This window comes from Danio rerio, chromosome 5 (assembly GCF_049306965.1).
Source record: "Danio rerio strain Tuebingen ecotype United States chromosome 5, GRCz12tu, whole genome shotgun sequence".
Lineage (NCBI taxonomy): Eukaryota > Metazoa > Chordata > Actinopteri > Cypriniformes > Danionidae > Danio > Danio rerio.
In genome coordinates this window covers 2,622,501-2,642,500 of record NC_133180.1, presented here as the reverse complement: position 1 = coordinate 2,642,500, position 20,000 = coordinate 2,622,501, and the positions used below count along the sequence as shown (strand labels likewise).

The following is a 20,000-nucleotide window of genomic DNA, read 5'->3' as shown; positions in this document are numbered from 1 at the left end:
CTCTCTCTCTCTCTCCCGCTCTCTCTCTCCTGCTCAGTCTCTGGCTGGATGTCTGTGTGTGCGGATCGGTGTTGCGCTGCGGTGTGTGGATTTAATCGCGTCTCGTGTGTGTTTTTTCCGCTGGGATTGCGTTGGGAATATACTGCAGGGCTGGAGGATGAGCTGTTGGCGGTGTGTGTGGATTACTGAAGCCGCAGGAGCCTGAGCGCGCAGCCGTGTGTGTCTGAATTTACAGACCATGAACTCTGGAGTGGCTGTAAACGCAGGCAGAGAAGCGGCGGCCGAGGGGAGCGAGGTGAGACGAGTTCCTGTGTGTGTGTGTGTGTGTGTGTGTGTGTGTGTGTGTGTGTGTGTGTGTGTGTGTGTGTGTGTGTGTGTGTGTGTGTGTGAGATTTACCAGCACATTCTGTTGAGCTGAACTGACCGTTTCAGAAATATTCCTAACACCCCTGACATTGTAATTATAAGATACTGAGACTTCAAAGTCAGCGTTTGTCATTGAGGTTGGCTGTTGTCTTTAGACACTTGTTATGTTTGACACTTGACACAAATTTAAGTGGATTGAACATTATGCAAATAAGTTCTCATAAAACAGCTCTTGACTTGTGTTGATTCAGCTGGTTTTAAATAAGTATTGTGAACAAGCAGCAAACATTATAGCACAGTGCCTGACATTGAAATAATAGAAAGCGGGACTTTGTGTTTGTCATTGAGGTTGTCTGTTGTTTTGATCTGTATTTAGACCCTTGTTATTTCTCTAAATTGATGAAATATCAGCTTATTTTAAAGGAGACAGATGTCAGATTGTACATGAAATGGAAAAGGTTGATTGAAACCAAAGTTATGTGCCTTTACTGTTGAGCTGAACTGGCTAATTCAGAGTTATTCCTAACATCCCTGGGGTCCGTTCTTCGTACGTGGATTACTCAGTTAGCTGGATTTGGATATTGACGATTTGACACGATCCAGGATCGTTTCGTTCTTCAAAGCTGATCCGAGAGTTGTTGTCATGGCAACAGATCTGCTAAGTCAAACCTGATCGGGAGCAGGTTCAAATCATATAAACAGGATTAGATCGGCTCAGTTCAAGCAAAGATAATACAGAAAGTATGTACCGAGTTCTGATACTTTCTTACAGTAAAAGTTATATACACTTGGGAAAATAGTAAATAGTTTTTAACTATATATATACATATAAAGTTATAGTCATTAATAAAATAAATAAAGTTATACATATTAATAAAACTTATGCAATCTGCACCATCGAAATGAAAATACAAAGACTGCCACCTGGTGGTGCAAAGAGAAAACTTATTGATATGAACTTTTTAGATCACTTTAGTACAAATTGTGTATAATAGAAATGCACAATATGTGACTTTTTTTTAAAGCAATAATACATTTATGCAGTCATGAACATGTTTTGACAGTTAATATGACAGTGATTTGATGCTTCACAAAAGTTGCAGACGCCTTTACCAATATCAAAATGCTTTTGGAAACAACCAGTTATTCTTTACACCGATTAAAAAACTGTACTATAATAAAGAAAATCTTTTCTAAATGTAGAACTAAATACATTGATTTGCATTGAAATACATGATGAATACTCTTGTCTTGACAAATGAAAGTGTAAAGCCTGCAGCTCACAACAAATGTGAAGTTACTGCGTGTCATATTTAACAAGCCGTTTACTGCTAATTTGATGTAATTTTGCTCACATGGATAATTGAATATTAATCAGATGATGTCATTACGCTGCTGTGCCGTCAGCCAATCGTTGCATTGCTGATCATGATTTCGAGGATCGATAGATCTGTCCTTAACAACAGATGCAGCGATCTCAGATCAGTTCATCCAGACATTTTAATCTGATTCGCGAACTTGTTTGAAGAACCAAATTAGCGAGAGATCAGTTATCAAGATTAAAAGATCCAGGATCTGCCAAATCATCTTAGATCATTTAAGCGAGGTACGAAGAACAGACCCCTGATGTTGTAATGTCATTGAGGATGGCTGTTGTTTTGATTTGTGTTTAGACACTTGTTATGTCTCTAAACTGCTGAAATACACTCAAAAAATGATAAGTTGTAGGGTTGGGCATCTAAGCTATAATGCCGATCCGATACGCATCTCGATACAAAGAATACGATCCGATATATTAGCAATACATTTGTGACATATTGCGATGCAACACGATACGATTCACACCCATATCACGATACAATGCGATAATTCAGCACTAACTAATTAGATCAAGTTTATGAGATGATGTGAAAGAGGATGCTGTGCCATTGAATGAGTTTGATTAGTTATTAACCAAGCAAAACCAAGACTTTTTTTTACAAACTGGCTTTTCTCTCAGAGCCAGAGTGTCAGTTTACAGTAGAGGGCCATTTTAGAACATACAGCACATATTATTTAAGTATTTTCAAGATAAACAGAATGTATAAGTGCAATATATATTAAAATATATTTATTTGCACTCTTTTAACATAAAGGTTGAGCATTGCACAACAAGAATTGTGATTTAACTTTTCAACTATGAAAACAAGTTTTACAAAGATATATTGTGCCACTGAATATTCAAAACTTAAGGTGGTGAACTTGCAGTGTTATGCTGCGTTGAAACATCACTGTCACTGTAAACAACAGGCTAATAAAAATATAAATAAATAAAAATTAACAGGAGGTGTTTAAAACCTTTGTTCTCCGTGACACTAGGCTGAATATCTTTGCAGATGAACAATGCAATAGCATTCGTTATTGGCGTAGAGCGCACAAAACTGTTGCGCATGGAAAAAACTTGCAATGCTTTTCTCACCACTTTTGGAGCTGGTAGCTACAGTTGAAGCAGAGCAGGAAGCCGGGGATGCAGAAACACTGGAAGATGCTTCCACAACAACACCGTGGCGCCGCTTCAAGTGACATTTCAGATTAGTCGTACTGCCCGCGTATTTTACAGATGCGCGGCACATTTTGCAAATTGCATCTGTCCTGTCATGTCGTCCATCCTTAAATCCATAATGTTGACATACTTTAGATTTAGAACTCAGTGAGGAATAAAATGTTTGTTTTGCTTCTCGCACTTTCTGAGGGCGCTCCACTAGCTTCATCCGCACACCTGATACACTGAGTTGTAGTGTAAGTGTACACATCCGCAAGTCCGTTGCTAAGGCATACTTTATGTAGGTTGATTAAATTATGCGCCAAAAACAGGTTGACAACACTTGTTAATAAATAAAAAATACATTCTATATTAAAAATATAAGCTGTATCTCGCAAAAACCGATGCATCTCGATTTGCTTCCAAAATTTCATTCATCCTCTGCTTCTCTACCGATGCACTCGCATCGTGCACGCGCATGACCTCATATCGATACATATCGGTTAATCTTCCCATCCCTAATATGTTGGCATTAAGGTTGGGTGATGTTGACCAATTTGGCATTGTACGATGTCTAATGTGAAACATCGTGATGGACGATGGCATCGTCGTCGTAGGCGGGGGATGGGGGTGGTTGTTAAATATCAATAAATTCATAACGAATTAATTAATTGTAGCCTGCCGTTTTCACTACCTGACCTACATGGTCTTTGCTTTGCTTTAAAATAATAGAAAGCGGGACTTTGTGTTTGTCATTGAGGTTGTCTGTTTCTTTGATCTGTATTTAGACCCTTGTTATTTCTCTAAATTGATGAAATATCAGCTTATTTTAAAGGAGACAGATGTCAGATTGTACATGAAATGGAAAAAGTTGATTGAAACCAAAGTTATGTGCCTTTACTGTTGAGCTGAACTGGCTATTTCAGAGTTATTCCTAACACCCCTGATGTTGTAATGTCATTGAGGATGGCTGTTGTTTTGATTTGTGTTTAGACACTTGTTGTGTTTGACACCTTTGACAAATTTAAGTGGTTTGAACATAACACAAATAAGTTGTCCCCTTCAAAAGCTCTTGAATTGTGTTAGTTCGGCTCATTTTATATGTAGCTTGAACAAGCAGCGGAAATCAATGTTGAGTGCAGTACTATTGAGCTGATCTGGCTATTCTACCCATTTTTTAGGCTGGCTGTTGATTGATTTGTATTTGGACACTTGTTATGTCTCTAAACTGCTGAAATACACTCAAAAAATGATATGTTGGCGTTAGGGTTGGGTGATGTTGACCAAATTGGCATTGTATAATGTCTAATGTGAAACATTGCGATGGACGATGGCATCGTCGTCGTAGGCGGGGGGGTGTGGGTGGTTGTTAAATATCAATTAATTCATAACGAATTAATTCATTGTAGCCTATCTTTTCACTACCTGACCCACATGGTCTTTGCTTTGCTTTGAATTGATAGAAAGCGGGACTTTGTGTTTTTCATTGAGGTTGTCTGTTGTTTTGATCTGTATTTAGACCCTTGTTATGTCTCTAAATTGATGTTGTTTTGATTTGTGTTTTGACACTTGTTGTGTTTGACACCTTTGACAAATTGAAGTGGCTTGAACATAACACAAATAAGTTGTCCCCTTCAAAAGCTCTTGAATTGTGTTGCTTTGGCTCTTTTTATATGTAGCTTGAACAAGCAGCGGAAATCAATGTTGAGTGCAGTACTATTGAGCTGATCTGGCTATTCTACCCATTTTTTAGGCTGGCTGTTGATTGGTTTGTATTTAGACACTTCTTATGTCTCTAAACTGCTGAAATACACTCAAAAAATGATATGTTGGCGTTAGGGTTGGGCGATGTTGACCAATTTGGCATTGTATGATGTCTAATGTGAAGCATCGTGATGGACGGATGGCATCGTCGTTGCAGGCAAGGGTTGGGGTGGTTGTTAAATATCAATGAATTTATAACGAATTAATTAATTGTAGCCTACCGTTTTCACTACCTGACCCACATGGTCTTTGCTTTGCTTTGAAATGATAGAAAGCGGGACTTTGTGTTTGTCATTGAGGTTGTCTGTTGTTTTGATCTGTATTTAGACCCTTGTTATTTCTCTAAACTGCTGAAATACACTCAAAAAATGATATGTGGGCGTTAGGGTTGGGCGATGTTGACCAATTTGGCATTGTATAATGTCTAATGTGAAACATTGCGATGGACGATGGCATCGTCGTCGTAGGCGGGGGGTGTGGGTGGTTGTTAAATATCAATTAATTCATAACGAATTAATTCATTGTAGCCTATCGTTTTCACTACCTGACCCACATGGTCTTTGCTTTACACATAACCAAACATAAATAAATAAAGTTACACACACATGACTACCAGTCAATAACTTTTTCTCCGCGGGACTCTGGCATGAATAGGCAGTGATCCGTGTCTTTATAATGGCTTTTTTTCGCAGCTGGTGGAGGAGACGAGAGTTTATTTGGAGTTCACTGTAATTTGTATTGTAATTGATGATAAGTTCATTATTTTATTATTATTATTACGAGGAAATAATAACAAGTAAAGATGCTAGGGTTTGACTGTTTTGGTCACATATACACCCGAAATTTTATCTATGCCACCTTAAAGTATATTAGGAAGCATTTGTGCATACATTTTCATCGTTTTCACAGCAAAATCGTCACCGTGTGCGCGGATTCAGGCGACATTTATGCAGAATGCATCTCTGCACCTAAAAACGCCAAATAGGAGCAGAGTAAACAGTTGTTATGTGAACTTGCTGAAGTAAAGAAAGCCTGCAATGCTTGCCCCGCCTTTGTGCTCCTCTTATTGGCCCACTGCTCTAACTGAACGCAAATGATTGGTTAATATCAGCTGTCAATCACTCAGTCAACACCTTCTGCCTTCAGATGATAGAGCTACAGGAGCTGAAGTAGAGAGAATGAAAATAACACCGGCAGATTTAGTTTTAGAAACCACCTACAGTTACTAATAATGGCACATCTTATTAGTGATCATGTGCTGAATGTTACTCCACCCTTTACACTTTACCAAGAGTGGATAAAAGACTTCCAGTGTTTAAAGTCCGCTATAAAAATGACTAAAGCCATTCAGTGTAAAGTCTGTGGGATGGGCTTTGCAGGTAACAGCGTTTGCCACTGAGTCTACACATTTTAAGCGTGAGAGGTGCTGTATAATCCTTCATTTAATCCGCACGAGTCTGTCAGCCGTGCAAGCGGCAGCTATATGTAAAATGTAACACAGCTCATGAAAAGACTCTTATTGTTATTAAGATTACGTGCAAATAATAAGTTACATATCAATATAAATGTGGGGTGGGGCGATGGATCGGCTGAGCATTGTAAAGTTTATCGGCGATGGACGATGGCATCATCTTTCGGCCCAACCCTGGTTGGTGTTAATTAACTTTATGTCCACTGATTCCACATAACAGAGTTAGGTTACCTTTAAAGAAAGAATATTTATTTTAGTGAACCTAAGTTGCATGAAGGTAATGTAATATTGTTTAGTTTAATCAATGTAACATTCATAATTTAGCTTTAATTTATGTAGTTATGCAAGTTCAACTATTCTAAAATTGATATAATGTTTAACCAAACTAAAAAACTGTTTGCGTTTCATTGAGCTTATTCAATAGTATCACAATATTTTACTATGAACATTTTTAAAGTTTCAAAATTGTCCAACAATAAAATGATTAAAAGCTTTTTAAAATATGTATCTTCACTTATTAGTTAAAATATGAATACTAATAAAGTAATAGTATTACAGGTATGAAGTAAATTAAAAATTAATGATTTACAAAAATATGCTTACAAAAACATAATAAAAGTACACTTTTCTAAATAAAACTTTTCATATATTACAAAAAATATTCAAAAATAATATTCTGCCTGATGATGATTTACAAAAATATACTTAGAAAAATTGGTGGTTCATTCCACTGTGGCGACCCCAGATAAATAAAGGGACTAAAGGCTGATTTATACTTCTGCGTCAAACACCGGCGTATGCTACGGCGCTGACGCATAGCCCTTTGCCGTGGCCATCGGCGTCACTGACGTGCACTTCCCAAAAAATGTAACTACACGTCGCAACAACGCATAGCGCAAGCTCTGTGATTGGTCGGCTTGGTAGCGCTTACGAGTCTGGGCGGGACAGAGAGCAGCGCGAATGGCGCGAACCCAATGGAGCGATTGTTTACAAGTGTGGAGTCCCGTGAAGGAGCTCCGGATGGAAAGTTTTGTTTTGTGTTTACCTCATAGTTAAAGTTGTTGCACGTCCGCCGGTTCCTGCCTCAAAATGAGCGAGTTTGAGCCACTTGTACATCCAGGAAGTGTTCAGGAAAAGCAAAACAGCAGCGAAGAAACTCGACACAGAGGAACATTAACACCTCACTGCCAACTAGCATTTCGGAAGTGTTAATGCAGACCAACAGAGACAGCGCACAGAAGTATAAATGCACAGCCTCACTCGGTCACTTGGCGCAGAAGTATAAATCAGGCTTAAGCCGACAAGAAAATGAATGAATGAATGAATGAATGAATGAATGAATGAATGAATGAATGAATGAATGAATACTTAAAAAAGTTAAGTATTCTTTTGTAAACTGTACTGTACCTTCTTTACACTGAAAAAGCAGATAACACTTCAGCTGTTCAAAGGAAGATTTACATTTTAAAGCAAATTAACATGATCAGTACTACACCATAAATTAGACCAACCGTCACAGAACATGCAGTAGCTACACACATTCATCCCTCTGACATTTGCACCAGTTCTGCACAAAAAAAAAACATTGTGCATGAAGTCTGCTTCACACAGGTGAGTGGGCTTGACAAACCACCTGTAGAAAAACTCTTAAACTATTTGTATAATTAGCACTTCTTGGGTGTATCACCTCTTCTTGTAGATTTATCTGTGGTGTGAAGACACAAGATGTGCAGCACCTGAAACTACGCATACTGGAAGCCTGTGCTGGCATTTCTCCTGTGGTGTTGCTATCAGTGTGTGAAGAGTCTGAGAAGAGGGTTGCATTGACAATCCAACACCATGGGCAGCACATTGAACACATTTTATAAGTGGTCAGAAACTTGTAAATAACTCATGAAAGAATAAAGTTAAAGCAAACACACCGCTGTTTTTCTTGTGAAATTCCCAATAAGTTTGTGTCACATGACCCTCTTCCTATTGAAAAAACTAAAGTTGGATCCAAGATGGCCGACTTCAAAATGGCCTCCATGGCCACCACCCATCTTGAAAAGTTTGCCCCCTTACATACTAATGTGCCACAAACAAGACGTTAATATCACCAACCATTCCCATTTTATTAAGGTCTATCCATATAAATGGCCCACCCTGTATACAGCACACATACAAATTATATCAAAACAAACTTTGGATGCAATTAAAAGTATATAATCCAAGTGAATGGAAATTGTATATGCAATTTTGTTAGGCCAACATATTTATTTGAGTGCACAGATTTCTTTATATGCATATGGAATACATACATCTTATTTGTAGGGCCTAAATATATCTTGAGCATACAATATTATAGATTTCTTGAGCTGAAGACGTTTTCCAGCACGTGCTTGTAATGTCTTGTCGTGTGTTTTATGATCTGCTGCTGTTTTTAGGCATGTAATGAAGTCTTGTCTTACTCTCCCTCTTGTTTGATCCGATACCGAACGCTTTATAAGCCACACTTAATAGGGAGCAGCTTTGATTGGGACCTGCTGGCGTAACGTTTTAATTGGCCAGACATGTGTTTATGTCAAATGTACTTTTCCGAACAGCTGCTGCTTGTCAGGGAACGCTGTTTTATGGCCGAGGGAATACAGGCTTGTGTTTAAGGATGTTTACAGATGTTGATCCGCTCACATTGATCTGGGATTGTCTGGAATTGAGGAGACTTGCAGCATTGAGGAGCGTCTCTGGGGATTTAGCACATAAATGAATGTTTACTGCATGCTGTGCTGTTTGATTGGAACTGAAATGATTGTCAATTATGCCTCAGTTTGTAGAAATCAGCTGGAGATGCATCTTCAGTAATGAGTCTAATCCTTGACAGTAAGGCTGCACAATATATCGTTTCAGCATCTATATCTACAGTAGTCACATTTCAGAATAGGGCTGCTGCACGATATTAGAAAAAAATAGGACGTTTTTTTTGTGATGTATATTGGGATGTGAATATAATTTCACCATACAGATGAACCAACCTATTTACAGGGTTCTTACGGGTGCTGGAAATCCTGGAAAATGCTTGATTTTTAATATTGTGTTTTCAAGGTTAGAAAAGTGCTTGGATTTTAGATAAAGTGCTTGAACCTGCTTGAATTTAAATTAGCAGGGTTCGAAATTGTGACTGTTTTGGTTGCATATGCACACGATTTTATCTATGTGACCTCAAAATATATTTGGGAGCATATGTGCGAGTGCATAAATTGTTGTTGTGTGATCAGTTTTCATTGCAAAATATTAATTGCATGCGCGTATTTACGGAGCTAATAACAAGCCAAAACAATCTGAATTTGAATTGTGTTAAATTGAATTATTAACAACTGTAAGTTAATAAAACTGATTATGTCCTATTAGAAATGTTTTGAATTTGTATTTCTTAACTTGATTATTGAACATCTGAAATTTAAGACAACCTAATTTTTTAAGTCAGATTTTTATAGACATATTTTTAAACTTTTTTTTTTTTTCATATTTTTTTGGGGTTCTGAATTCAAAGACTGCAGATATTGGGTATGTAAAAATAAAGTTTTAAGTTTTTAAGAATTCAAATTAACACAATTCAAATTCAGATTGTCTTAGCACTATTAGCTTCATATGTATTTAGGAGACATTCACCCAGAATGCATCTTTGCACCTGAAACGTCAATCCAATGACTGTAAAAAATAACGACTGGTCATGAAAGTTTGGTACTACACCCAAACAAAATCTGACTGTAAGCTCATTTTTTTAGATATCCAAACTTAAGACCAAAGAAGACCAAACTTAAAAACATACTTCATCCAATAACAACTTTTTATTTTATTTAATTTTTAATCATTTTTGGGTGAACTTATCCCAATAAATCTATGCTCTGAAGTACTCAACAATTGAAGTTGAAATGTCATATTGTGTTTTTTAAAATAGCATAATGGATTTAAATGTGAAAAAGTACATACAGCATAAATAAACAGAATTAACCGTGGTTATTAGGTGCTGGAAAAGCATATAAATGCACCTTGAAAGTGCTGGAAAAGTGCTGGAATTTGAAGTTGGAAAAAGTGTAAGAACCCTGTATTTAGAAGTAATTCATTCAGCTAGATTGACTGGGATGATTTTGTACTGGAGTGAATCACACACAAAATAAAATAAAATAAATACAATAGAGCAAAGAAAAAGTGAAATAGATGGTGCTTTATGCTTTTTATGGGGAGTCTAATAATATTCGGGTACGTAAGTTTAATATTCAAATGTAAAAAAGCACAGTGTAGTCTTCATTGTAAAAATAATTTTACAAAATAAATGTTTATTAAAGATACAAATAAAACAATCTCCTGCTCTTGAATGCTTACACAATCACAGGCCTAAAATTTTAGTTCGTATGGTTAAAAACTGCAGTGACTTCACAAGTTTCAGCGTCTATACATCCATCCATCCAATCCCAAGCCATAAAATCTTCATCCAATCCATCCAATCCCAATCCATCCATTCAACCCCAATCCCGCCATCCAATCTCCATTGAATTTAAATCCCAATCCATCCATCCAATCCCAATCCATCCAATACCAATCCATCCAATCCCAATCCATCCAAACCCAACCAATCCAATCCCAATCCATCCATCCAATTCTAATCCATCTAATACATCCATTAAATCCCAGTTCATCCAATCCCAATCAATCCAATCCCCTCTATCCATCCATCCATCCATCCATCCATCCATCCATCCATCCATCCATCCATCCATCCATCCATTCAATCCCAATCCATCTAATCTGTCCATTAAATCCCAATTCATCTAATCCTAATCCATCCATCCAATCCAACATCTCCTAATCCCAATCCATTAATCCAATCTCAATACATCCAATCTTAATCCATTCATCTAATATCAATCCATCCAATCCCAATTCACCCGATCCATTCATCTAACATCAGTCCATCCTATCCCAATCCATTTGTCCATCCGATCCCAACACATCCATCTAATCCCAATCCATCCAATTCATCCATCCAATCCCAATCCATCCATTAAATCCAAGTTCATCCGATCCCAATCCAACCATCAATCCATCCATCCATCCAATCCATCCATTAAATCCCAATTCCTCTATCCAATCCCAATAGATCTACCAATCCCAGTCCATCCATTCAATCCCAATCCCAGTCCATCCAATCTCCATTCAATTTCAATCCCAATTCATCCAACCAATCCATCCATCCAATCCCAATTCATCCAATCCCAATCCATTCATTAATCCCGGTCCATTCAATCCCGATCCATCCATCCAGTCCCAATTCACCCAATTGTTGTGGCATTTTGTTGACTGTCGCTTTAAATTCCAACGAGATTGTGCTCTTTTCAAAAAAGGGCGGAGCTACAGATGCCTGTGTGTCAGCATAGCGGCAGATTTAAAAGCAAGATTAACGTCCTGTGCTAATGAGGGAGAGATGGTTACTAGTGGGCGGGGCTTTCCCCCTCTGATGACACGTGCAAAGGGAGAATGTCAATCAAAGTGTGTTCATCAAGTCTGACTAAAACAAATGCAATTAATACATGTTTATCATTAGAGGCTGGATATATTCACACACTGCTGCCCCACAACTGGGTTTAAACCCCTTATTAACGTGATTTTAGTATAATAGCTCCCCTTTATTTGAACTGTTTTGCTGCATCGCCTCCTCCGGTCAGCAGACGTGAAACAGAGCTCTCTTTATCTGAAAGCGGTGGCAGGCGGCCAGAAGAAGAGCACTGTTTGATAAGCACAGGCTGCTGTCTATTTTTATCTCTGCTTGGCCTCTTCATGCTGATTTAGTGCCTGCGTTCAGGGCTGTAGGACGGCTCTTTAGATGGAGGATTTCAGCCGTCTGTGGGGTCGAGACGGTCGGATTTGGGAGAACAGGGCTCCGGGGGACTGTATAAGAGAAATGCTGACGCTCTTCATCATCATTTTACAAGATCTGTGCTCCTGCAGTGTCTGGAGAGACCTCCACTGCGCACTGATACTGAGCCCACAACACGACATGTGAATTTGAGAGCAGAGAAGTGCAATTTTTGATCAGAATTGATTTTTCAGAGCTTTAAACTAATCAAAGCTTCATCACAAGCACAACAGATTTCTTCAAAAGTCTCGTCATCGGTCCCAGTTTTAAGAGCAACAAATAATAACTTGTAATAAATAATAATAATTTTTCCCATGAATCATCTGTTGAACTGCATCCCAATCATCAAAAATACATTTTTATTTAAATACACAGGAAACAAAAATAGCTTCAGAGTCTCTAAAGTACCAGATCCTAAAATGGGGATACTCTGCATTGTGTGGTAAATAATCTGCTGCGTATTTCAAGCTAAAACTTTACAGACACATTCTGGAGACATCTAATTCTGTGTTATGCAATATTTACGCATAAATAAATGCATGAACAATTTACTCGCTTTATTTGTGCGTCAAATCTGCTTCATTTGCGCGTCAAACTCGCTTGACAATAGATGCGGATTCACGTCATGGGCAGGGTGTCAAGGTTTGTTGATGGGACGGAGAAAAAAAAAAGGTGTAGGATCCAATTGCAGTTTAATAATGATAATCGTGTTAATAATCGTGTAGTAACAGAAAGACAAAACATTCAAGGTACAAAGTAACAAATAAACAAACAAAACAAGAAACCAAACAAGACTTACTAGGCTATGAAGACAAGAAAGACAAATGACGCAGTGACAAACAATGGTTAAAGAGTGAATAAATAGTCCATGAAATCAACAGGAAAACAGAGACAGCTGTGCATTGCAAATCAGTATAAGTGGGTTCCGGGTGTGTGCACGAGGCATGTATGAACTTGTAGAACTTGTAGCAACTGTAGTTCGCCACCAGAGTTCACAGCGAACCACAGTGCCATCTGGTGGTTTCAGACAGTCATGACACAGGGCTTCTGTTTGCCCTGTGAGTCTAGCTTCGTTGCGAAATGACTAACAGGGATTATATTGAGAGAGTAGCTGTGGTTGTGTGCTTTAGGAAGGTTGATAAACAGCGTCGATTTGTTTGGAGCCGTGTCTGTGTCCAGTAGATCCTTTAGAGGTGTTCCCAGCCCTGATTTCATTAACCCTTCCAGAAACTATCCCTGGATGATGGAAGCTTTCAGTGGTGCCTCAGACTGAGCCGAGCCCAGTTCGATCAACTGTTGTCTGATGTCGGCAGGAGGATCTTTCCCCGGGACACCAACAACAGGCAATAGGTCATAATCACTGCCCTAGAAGAAAAAGCTCATGATTGGTTAAACCCCAGTGCTATTTAGGGATTTCCGCCTGGATTTTGCCTACCCAAATTTAAAAGCTTCCCAAATCCACATGCAGAGGTGTAAATGCAAAAATTTGGTATCATTTTAAAGAAAACCCTTTGAATTTTCATAAAACTCTATTGAAAGTGTTTAAAATATCTGTATATGTTGTCTGTTATAATAAACACCTAAAAAAAGAGGTGCTTTTTGTATTTTTTTTTTATAAACTCAGATTTGAAAGTGTCCCCTTTAGGTTCTGTGTGGTCTAGCGTGCTGTAATTAATGTTGGTGGTTCCTGCACATGTCTGTAATCATAGGAAAAAAGTAAAATGTCTCCACCATAATCTATGCAAAAGTTATTGTATTTCAACTAATGAGAGGTGCTGTACAAGCCACAGGGAGCAATCATTGTTTTCATATTTCACCATTCTGTTGTTTGATCAAACATAATTCACTGTGTTTGGACCACATCAGACATATAAAAGGATTACTTATGCACATCACCTCAAAAACAGAGGAGAAATAGCCCTGAAGCGCACAGCATAAGGTAAGAGATGACAGCTGTCTGTGCTATCTGGGGCTGCTTATTGATCATAAATGTATTGTTTTCACTTCTCCACCATGGAAACACCGCGATTCATTCCTTAACTGATTGATAAGTGAATATAATTCAGTAAAGAGAACGCTAGAACCGTATGAGCACGGGCAAGAGCTTTCATTTGAGCTATAACTTGTACATGTGTCTTATATGAACCATATGAAAATGAACCAATGTTCAATACCCAGCTCGGGTATCCAAAATACTGTGCATTTAAGTGTAAATAAGTTTTGTACAGTACATTAAAAACCAAAGTGATCCATATGTGCATAAAATATAGATTCGACAGTTTCAAACAAAATCACTTAAGGGGGTCTGGTGCAATGCTAGCCCTTTAAATCTTAAAGGGGAAATTCGATGACGTCATGGACCCGGTACCGGGTCCACAGAGTTTGAGAGTTTAACACGCCGCTAATGTCCGCTGACGTTTTCCAATTTGAGCGATTTGTGCAATACGCGTATCAATCACTTCAATCGCGCAAAACACCTAACTCACGCCGCTTTATTCGACACGTATTGTGTTAATCATGTGCGTAACTTATCTTTATTCATTTACTGTATGACTTGTTATGGGTAAAACAAAGAGCATGTGGGTCAGGTAGTTTAAACGGTAGGCTACAAAAAATGTATTTGTTATGAATTAATTAATTATTCATAATTAATTCACTGCTGCCTATGACGACGATGCCATCGTCCATCGCAATGTTTCAAATTAGACATCGTATGATGCCAAATAGGTCGACATCGCCCAATCCTAGTTGGTCTGGTGCAATATGGCTGCCAGGTGGATGCTGCACGCTGGTGGTGGATGAGGAGATCCCCCCAGTGTCTAGAAAATGCTATATAAATGCATGGAATTATTATTATTTGTTGTTGAGTTAATTCAAGCCTTTCTGCAACGTTGAGTCACACAATGTCATTACAAAGTTCACGTGTACACAAACGTAGCGTGCATATTTAGCTTTACACTGTTTTGCACGCCAAATGTGACAGGATACACGTTAATATCCACTGCTAGTAATATCCGTTATGTTCATGTTAAAAAAAAAAACAGATTTAATGTCGACAATCTGGGATTGAAGAGTCTTCTTCTATAATTGTGCTGACATGCGGCTGTGGTGACGAATTACATCGATTTTACTGTGTTTATTACAAACATGCACTGTTTTTTGAAACGTTTTAAACTTACGAAACTCATTCTTGAGGTGCTGATGATCACAGAGAGCTCGAGATCTTTTAATCCCGGTTGCTTTGCGCACGTCCTGTTTTGTGGATATGTTTATACACATTATTACTGAGACATGTTAATACACGGCTGTCAATCAATTCAGTGTGCGGGAAAAAACGCACTTCTATGTTACGTTGCAGTCGAACTCTAAATTGATTTGGATCCTACTTTAACATCAGGAAATTTTAAAAAAGAGGCTTATTGTGTTTATATCACCCCAATATGACTGTAAACACACTATACTACACACAGTTCTGTCCAAACAGCTTACAAAAGATGACGTTCATCATAGAAACACTTTAAACCTGGAAAGTCCTTGACAACTCCTTGAATTTGAGGTAAACCCACAGCTGTAGGATCCTCCTCCGTCTCTTTCACTGTGCAGCGTCTTCAAGCTGCTAGTTTTCAGGGTACTAATGTCTCCAGATTTACCGTCACCGCGAGCTCTGTGTTTCCGTCAGGTTGACAGACGGCGAGGAGCACCGTAAAGCTCTCGGCGCTCTGATGGATGTGACGGGAGATTGTGAAAGCAGAACGTTGAGCTTGTGTTTTGACGGGCGCTGTGATTTATAGCACTTCTGCAGCGAAGACAAACTCACCGGAGAGGAAAACGGCGATTTACAGGCCCGACCGCACCACAGCCCTCCAACAATGAGCCAGTGTAGATATGAAACGGGCTTTTATTTTATACAAATTTACAGCGTGCTTTATTAAACCCGCGGGGCAGGTAAATCCACAGCGTTTTATGGGCTTTGTTTGTGTGTGCGTGAGAGAGAGACAGAGAGGAAAAAGGAGCTCAGTAGTTCATTACAGGAATGGACTGATCGTGAGTTCAGGCGTTCCAAGTTCATGTTGAGCTTTAATGTGATTCTGCTACATGTGTGGACAGAATTATTAGCCTCCCCTGTATATTTCTCCCCAATTTCTGTTCAACGGGAAGAAGATTTTTGTTTTCAGCACATTTTTTATTAAAAGAGTTTAGTAACTCATCTCTAATAACTGATTTATTTTCTCTTAGTCATGATGACAGTAAATAATATTAGACTAGATATTCTTCAAGACACTTCTATACAGCTTAAAGTGACATTTAAAGCCTTCACTAGGGTAATTAGGGTAAAGTTAGGGTAATTAGGCAAGTCATTGTATAACAGTGGTTTGTTCTGTACACTAGGCATAGGATAAAATCATCTAAATTTTCTGCTATACCGTTCCTAAGATACGAGTAAGATGTTTTTATTCATATATATATATATATATATATATACACACACACACACACACACACACACACACACACACACACACACACACACACACACACACACACACACACACACTCCACTTGCACAATATATATATATACACACACACACACACACACACACACACACACTCCACTTGCACAATATATATATATATACACACACACACACACACACACACACACACACACACACACTCCATTTGCACAATATATATATATATACACACACACACACACACACTCCACTTGCACAATATATATATACATACACACACACACATACACTCCACTTGCACAATATATATATATATATATATATATATATATATATATATATATATATATATATATATATATATATATATATATATATATATATATATATACACACACACACACACACACACACTCCACTTGCACAATATTTATATATATATATATATATATATATATATATATATATATATATATACACACACACACACACACACACACACACACACAAACAGTTCTGTCTGGTTCTCGAATCTGATTGGCTGATAGCCGTGATATATTTAAGTAATATCAGCACCCGTACAGCCTCTTTACCCTTTGTGTATTACTCCGCCCACATACAGCTATATCGTATAATTTCATGTAGGACTTTTCGCCATATTTTCCGACAAGATCCACACATGCGGCTGTCAGTAAAGGACCGCACACACACACACATTGCGAAATGCCATTCGGCGTGCGTTATTAAATTCCATGACACTTTCCCCAGTCCTTACTCCTTACTGTGCATTCACACCGAAAGCGGTGAGAGCATCCAAGGTCGCTCTGGCCGCTCTGTCGACACCGCTGTCTGCCTTCAGCTCCGGCGGCGAGAGCGTCAAAATTCGCTACATTGATCTCGTATTTAAAGCAGCCGTTGCAGAATATCAGTTACATTCCTGCATAAACATGCTTTCTAGCGTGAAAATGTTGCGCACTTCTTATCAAATTCATTTAACAATGGAAGATCGAGTTGCATGTGGTGTGGCTTTGCTCCACTTAATTATCCAATGTGTCTGAAATATCCTGAAGCAGCAGTACTGTTTTGTACTGTCGCGTGAGATTAAGGATAAATATATTTAACATTATTGCACATCAGTAACTCGCCAGTAACTTATTTAATGCATGTTCCTGTAAGAAAATTGTCATGGGGGCATGAATGAAATGTTCATGAGTGAAACTGCCGAACTGCAGTTAAAGTCAGGCATCCTGCTGATTTGATTCAAAAGGGCACTTTTTTGTCAGACGACTCACCGGTCAGGTATACATCCGCGCTAAAATATCAAGGTGAAAGTCATCATAGCTTGCGTAGAATAGACCCAGCTCCCAACCCAACTTTGAGAATAGATTAACAGCGATATTTTTTTTAATTGCGCGATAAAAGTCTCACGTTAACGTAGCACGTTAACACCGATAACAGCCCACCACTAACTTTTCCATAAGACAGAACAGTATTGTGCAGGATATTGTGCAAGAAGGTTGAAAAGTCTTGTAAGATGGAGTTTAAAGGGGAGCTATTTTGCAAAAAATCACTTTATTAAGGGGTTTAAACCCAGTTGTGTGTCAGCAATGTGTGAATACATCTAGCCTCTATTGATAAACATGTATTAATTGCATTTGTTATAGTCAGACTTGATGAAGACACTTTGATTGACATTCTCCCTTTGTTCGTGTCATCAGAGGGGGAAAGCCCCGCCCACTAGTGACCATCTCCCCCTCATTAGCATAGGACGTTAGTCTTGTTTTTGAATCTGCCACTATGCTGACACACAGGCATTTGTAGCTCCGCCCTCCTCTGAAAAGAGCACAATCTCATTTGAATTTAAAGCGACAGTCAACAAAATTTGGATCAAAGTCTAAACGGGTCAGTTTCATAGAGCTGGAGAGTGTGCTATTTTGAGCTCAAACTTCACTACAGTGGTCCCTCGCTATAACACGGTTTACTTTTCGTGGCCTGTTTAGTTTTTCGCCAGTTTAATGCAATAACATTTTTTTGTTTCTACAGTGCATTGTGTTCTGCGTTCTGATTGGCTGTAGACCGTTTTCAATCAGCCTCCTCTGTGTCATCTGTACAGTACAGAATGCATTCAGCTTGCCAAATTAACATAAATCTTCGATCACTAAAAGTGTGAGTTTCAGCAAGGATGCAGTAATCCAGTTTGTGCATTAGTCTACTTCGCATCTTCGGATGCAAACATGTCTAGTGTCAGAAAAGGAAGAATTCTCTCTCTCCTCATGTATAATATTTCTCAGCTCATGCAGGCGCTTCACAGCAGATGAAAAGCTTCCTGCAGAAATTCACTGTTAGTCTCTTAAATATTTATCAGATGTCAGATGGTTTTAGGATGTGATGTTTAAATGATGAATATGTCAGTAATATTGATGATTCCTCAGCCTGTTTCTGTCTGGAGGGATGTGAAGCTTTAGTGTGTGGTACAGATGTTCATGACCAGGCAAAATCATAAGGAAGACGTGTGAAGGCATGACTGTGCTGCTGTTGAGGAGATGCTGTATGTGGGTGAATGCATGGTTTGCTTTCTGGCACTCAGGTGGAATATACTGTAGTATAAATGGGTTTTAATGCAATTTTGAACATTTGCATCTGATTGGTAAAAGTTGAAACTCCTTTTTAAAGAATGAAGCAATGGTGCATATGTACAGGTGAATTTGAAATTATCAGCTGTTCTTTTCTTATAGTTTGGCTGGAATAAATGCAGTTTTATACAATAATTAAGGTCAATATTATGACCCCTCTTAAGAAATATAAATACACACTACATCAAGGTTTTATTAGTTAATTTTAGTCAATGCATTTACTAACATGCACAAACAATGAGCAGCATATTTATTACAGTACTTGCTCATGTTTGTGAACGTTAGTTAATGAATATACAGTCGTTCATTAGTTGATGTTAACGCAGGATGCATTGGCTAATGTTTACAGGCATGACTGTGGATGTTAACAATCCATTAGTAAATGTTGAACTATGATTAATAAATGATGTACAAGTAATGTTTCACTATTAGTTCATGTTAGTAAATAAATTACCCAATTAAACCATAAATTTATTTAGCTACAGAAAAAACCACTGACTTGCATAATTACACTAATTAGGCCTTTTAATTGCACTTTGAGCTTAATCAAAGTATCTTGCAAAAAAAAAAAATGAAGAAAAATTATTATTATTATTATTTATTATTATTATTTATTTAATTTATTTTATTATTATTATTATCATTATCATCATTATTATTATTATTATTATTATTATCATTTTTATTATTATTATTATTATAATTATCATCATAATTATTATTATTTTTATTATCATTATTATTCGTATTGTGTTATTATCAATATTTATTTAATTTATTTTATTATTATTATCATCATCATCATTATTATTATCATTGTTATTACCATTTTTATTATTGTTATCATCATCATTATTATTATTATTATCATCATT

General features: G+C 37.8%; 2 protein-coding genes across 14 annotated transcripts in view; one reads left to right on the top strand and one right to left on the bottom strand.

The window, feature by feature from the left end:
- Positions 1-20,000, bottom strand: part of si:ch73-55i23.1 — a 782,803-nt gene that overhangs the window by 127,747 nt on the left and 635,056 nt on the right. The window lies entirely within an intron of this gene.
- The window catches only part of mcc (MCC regulator of WNT signaling pathway), a 165,241-nt gene that overhangs the window by 29,556 nt on the left and 115,685 nt on the right, over positions 1-20,000 (top strand). For 3 of the 13 annotated variants that reach the window (XM_073951786.1, XM_073951785.1, XM_021476720.3), the window contains exon 1: positions 36-295. The exons of the other annotated variants lie outside the window; for them this stretch is intronic. In XM_073951786.1, the coding sequence (XP_073807887.1) occupies positions 239-295 (57 nt within the window). In that variant the 5' untranslated portion in view covers positions 36-238. Of the gene's footprint in view, positions 1-35; positions 296-20,000 lie in introns of those variants that run through there. 13 annotated transcript variants of the gene reach the window in all.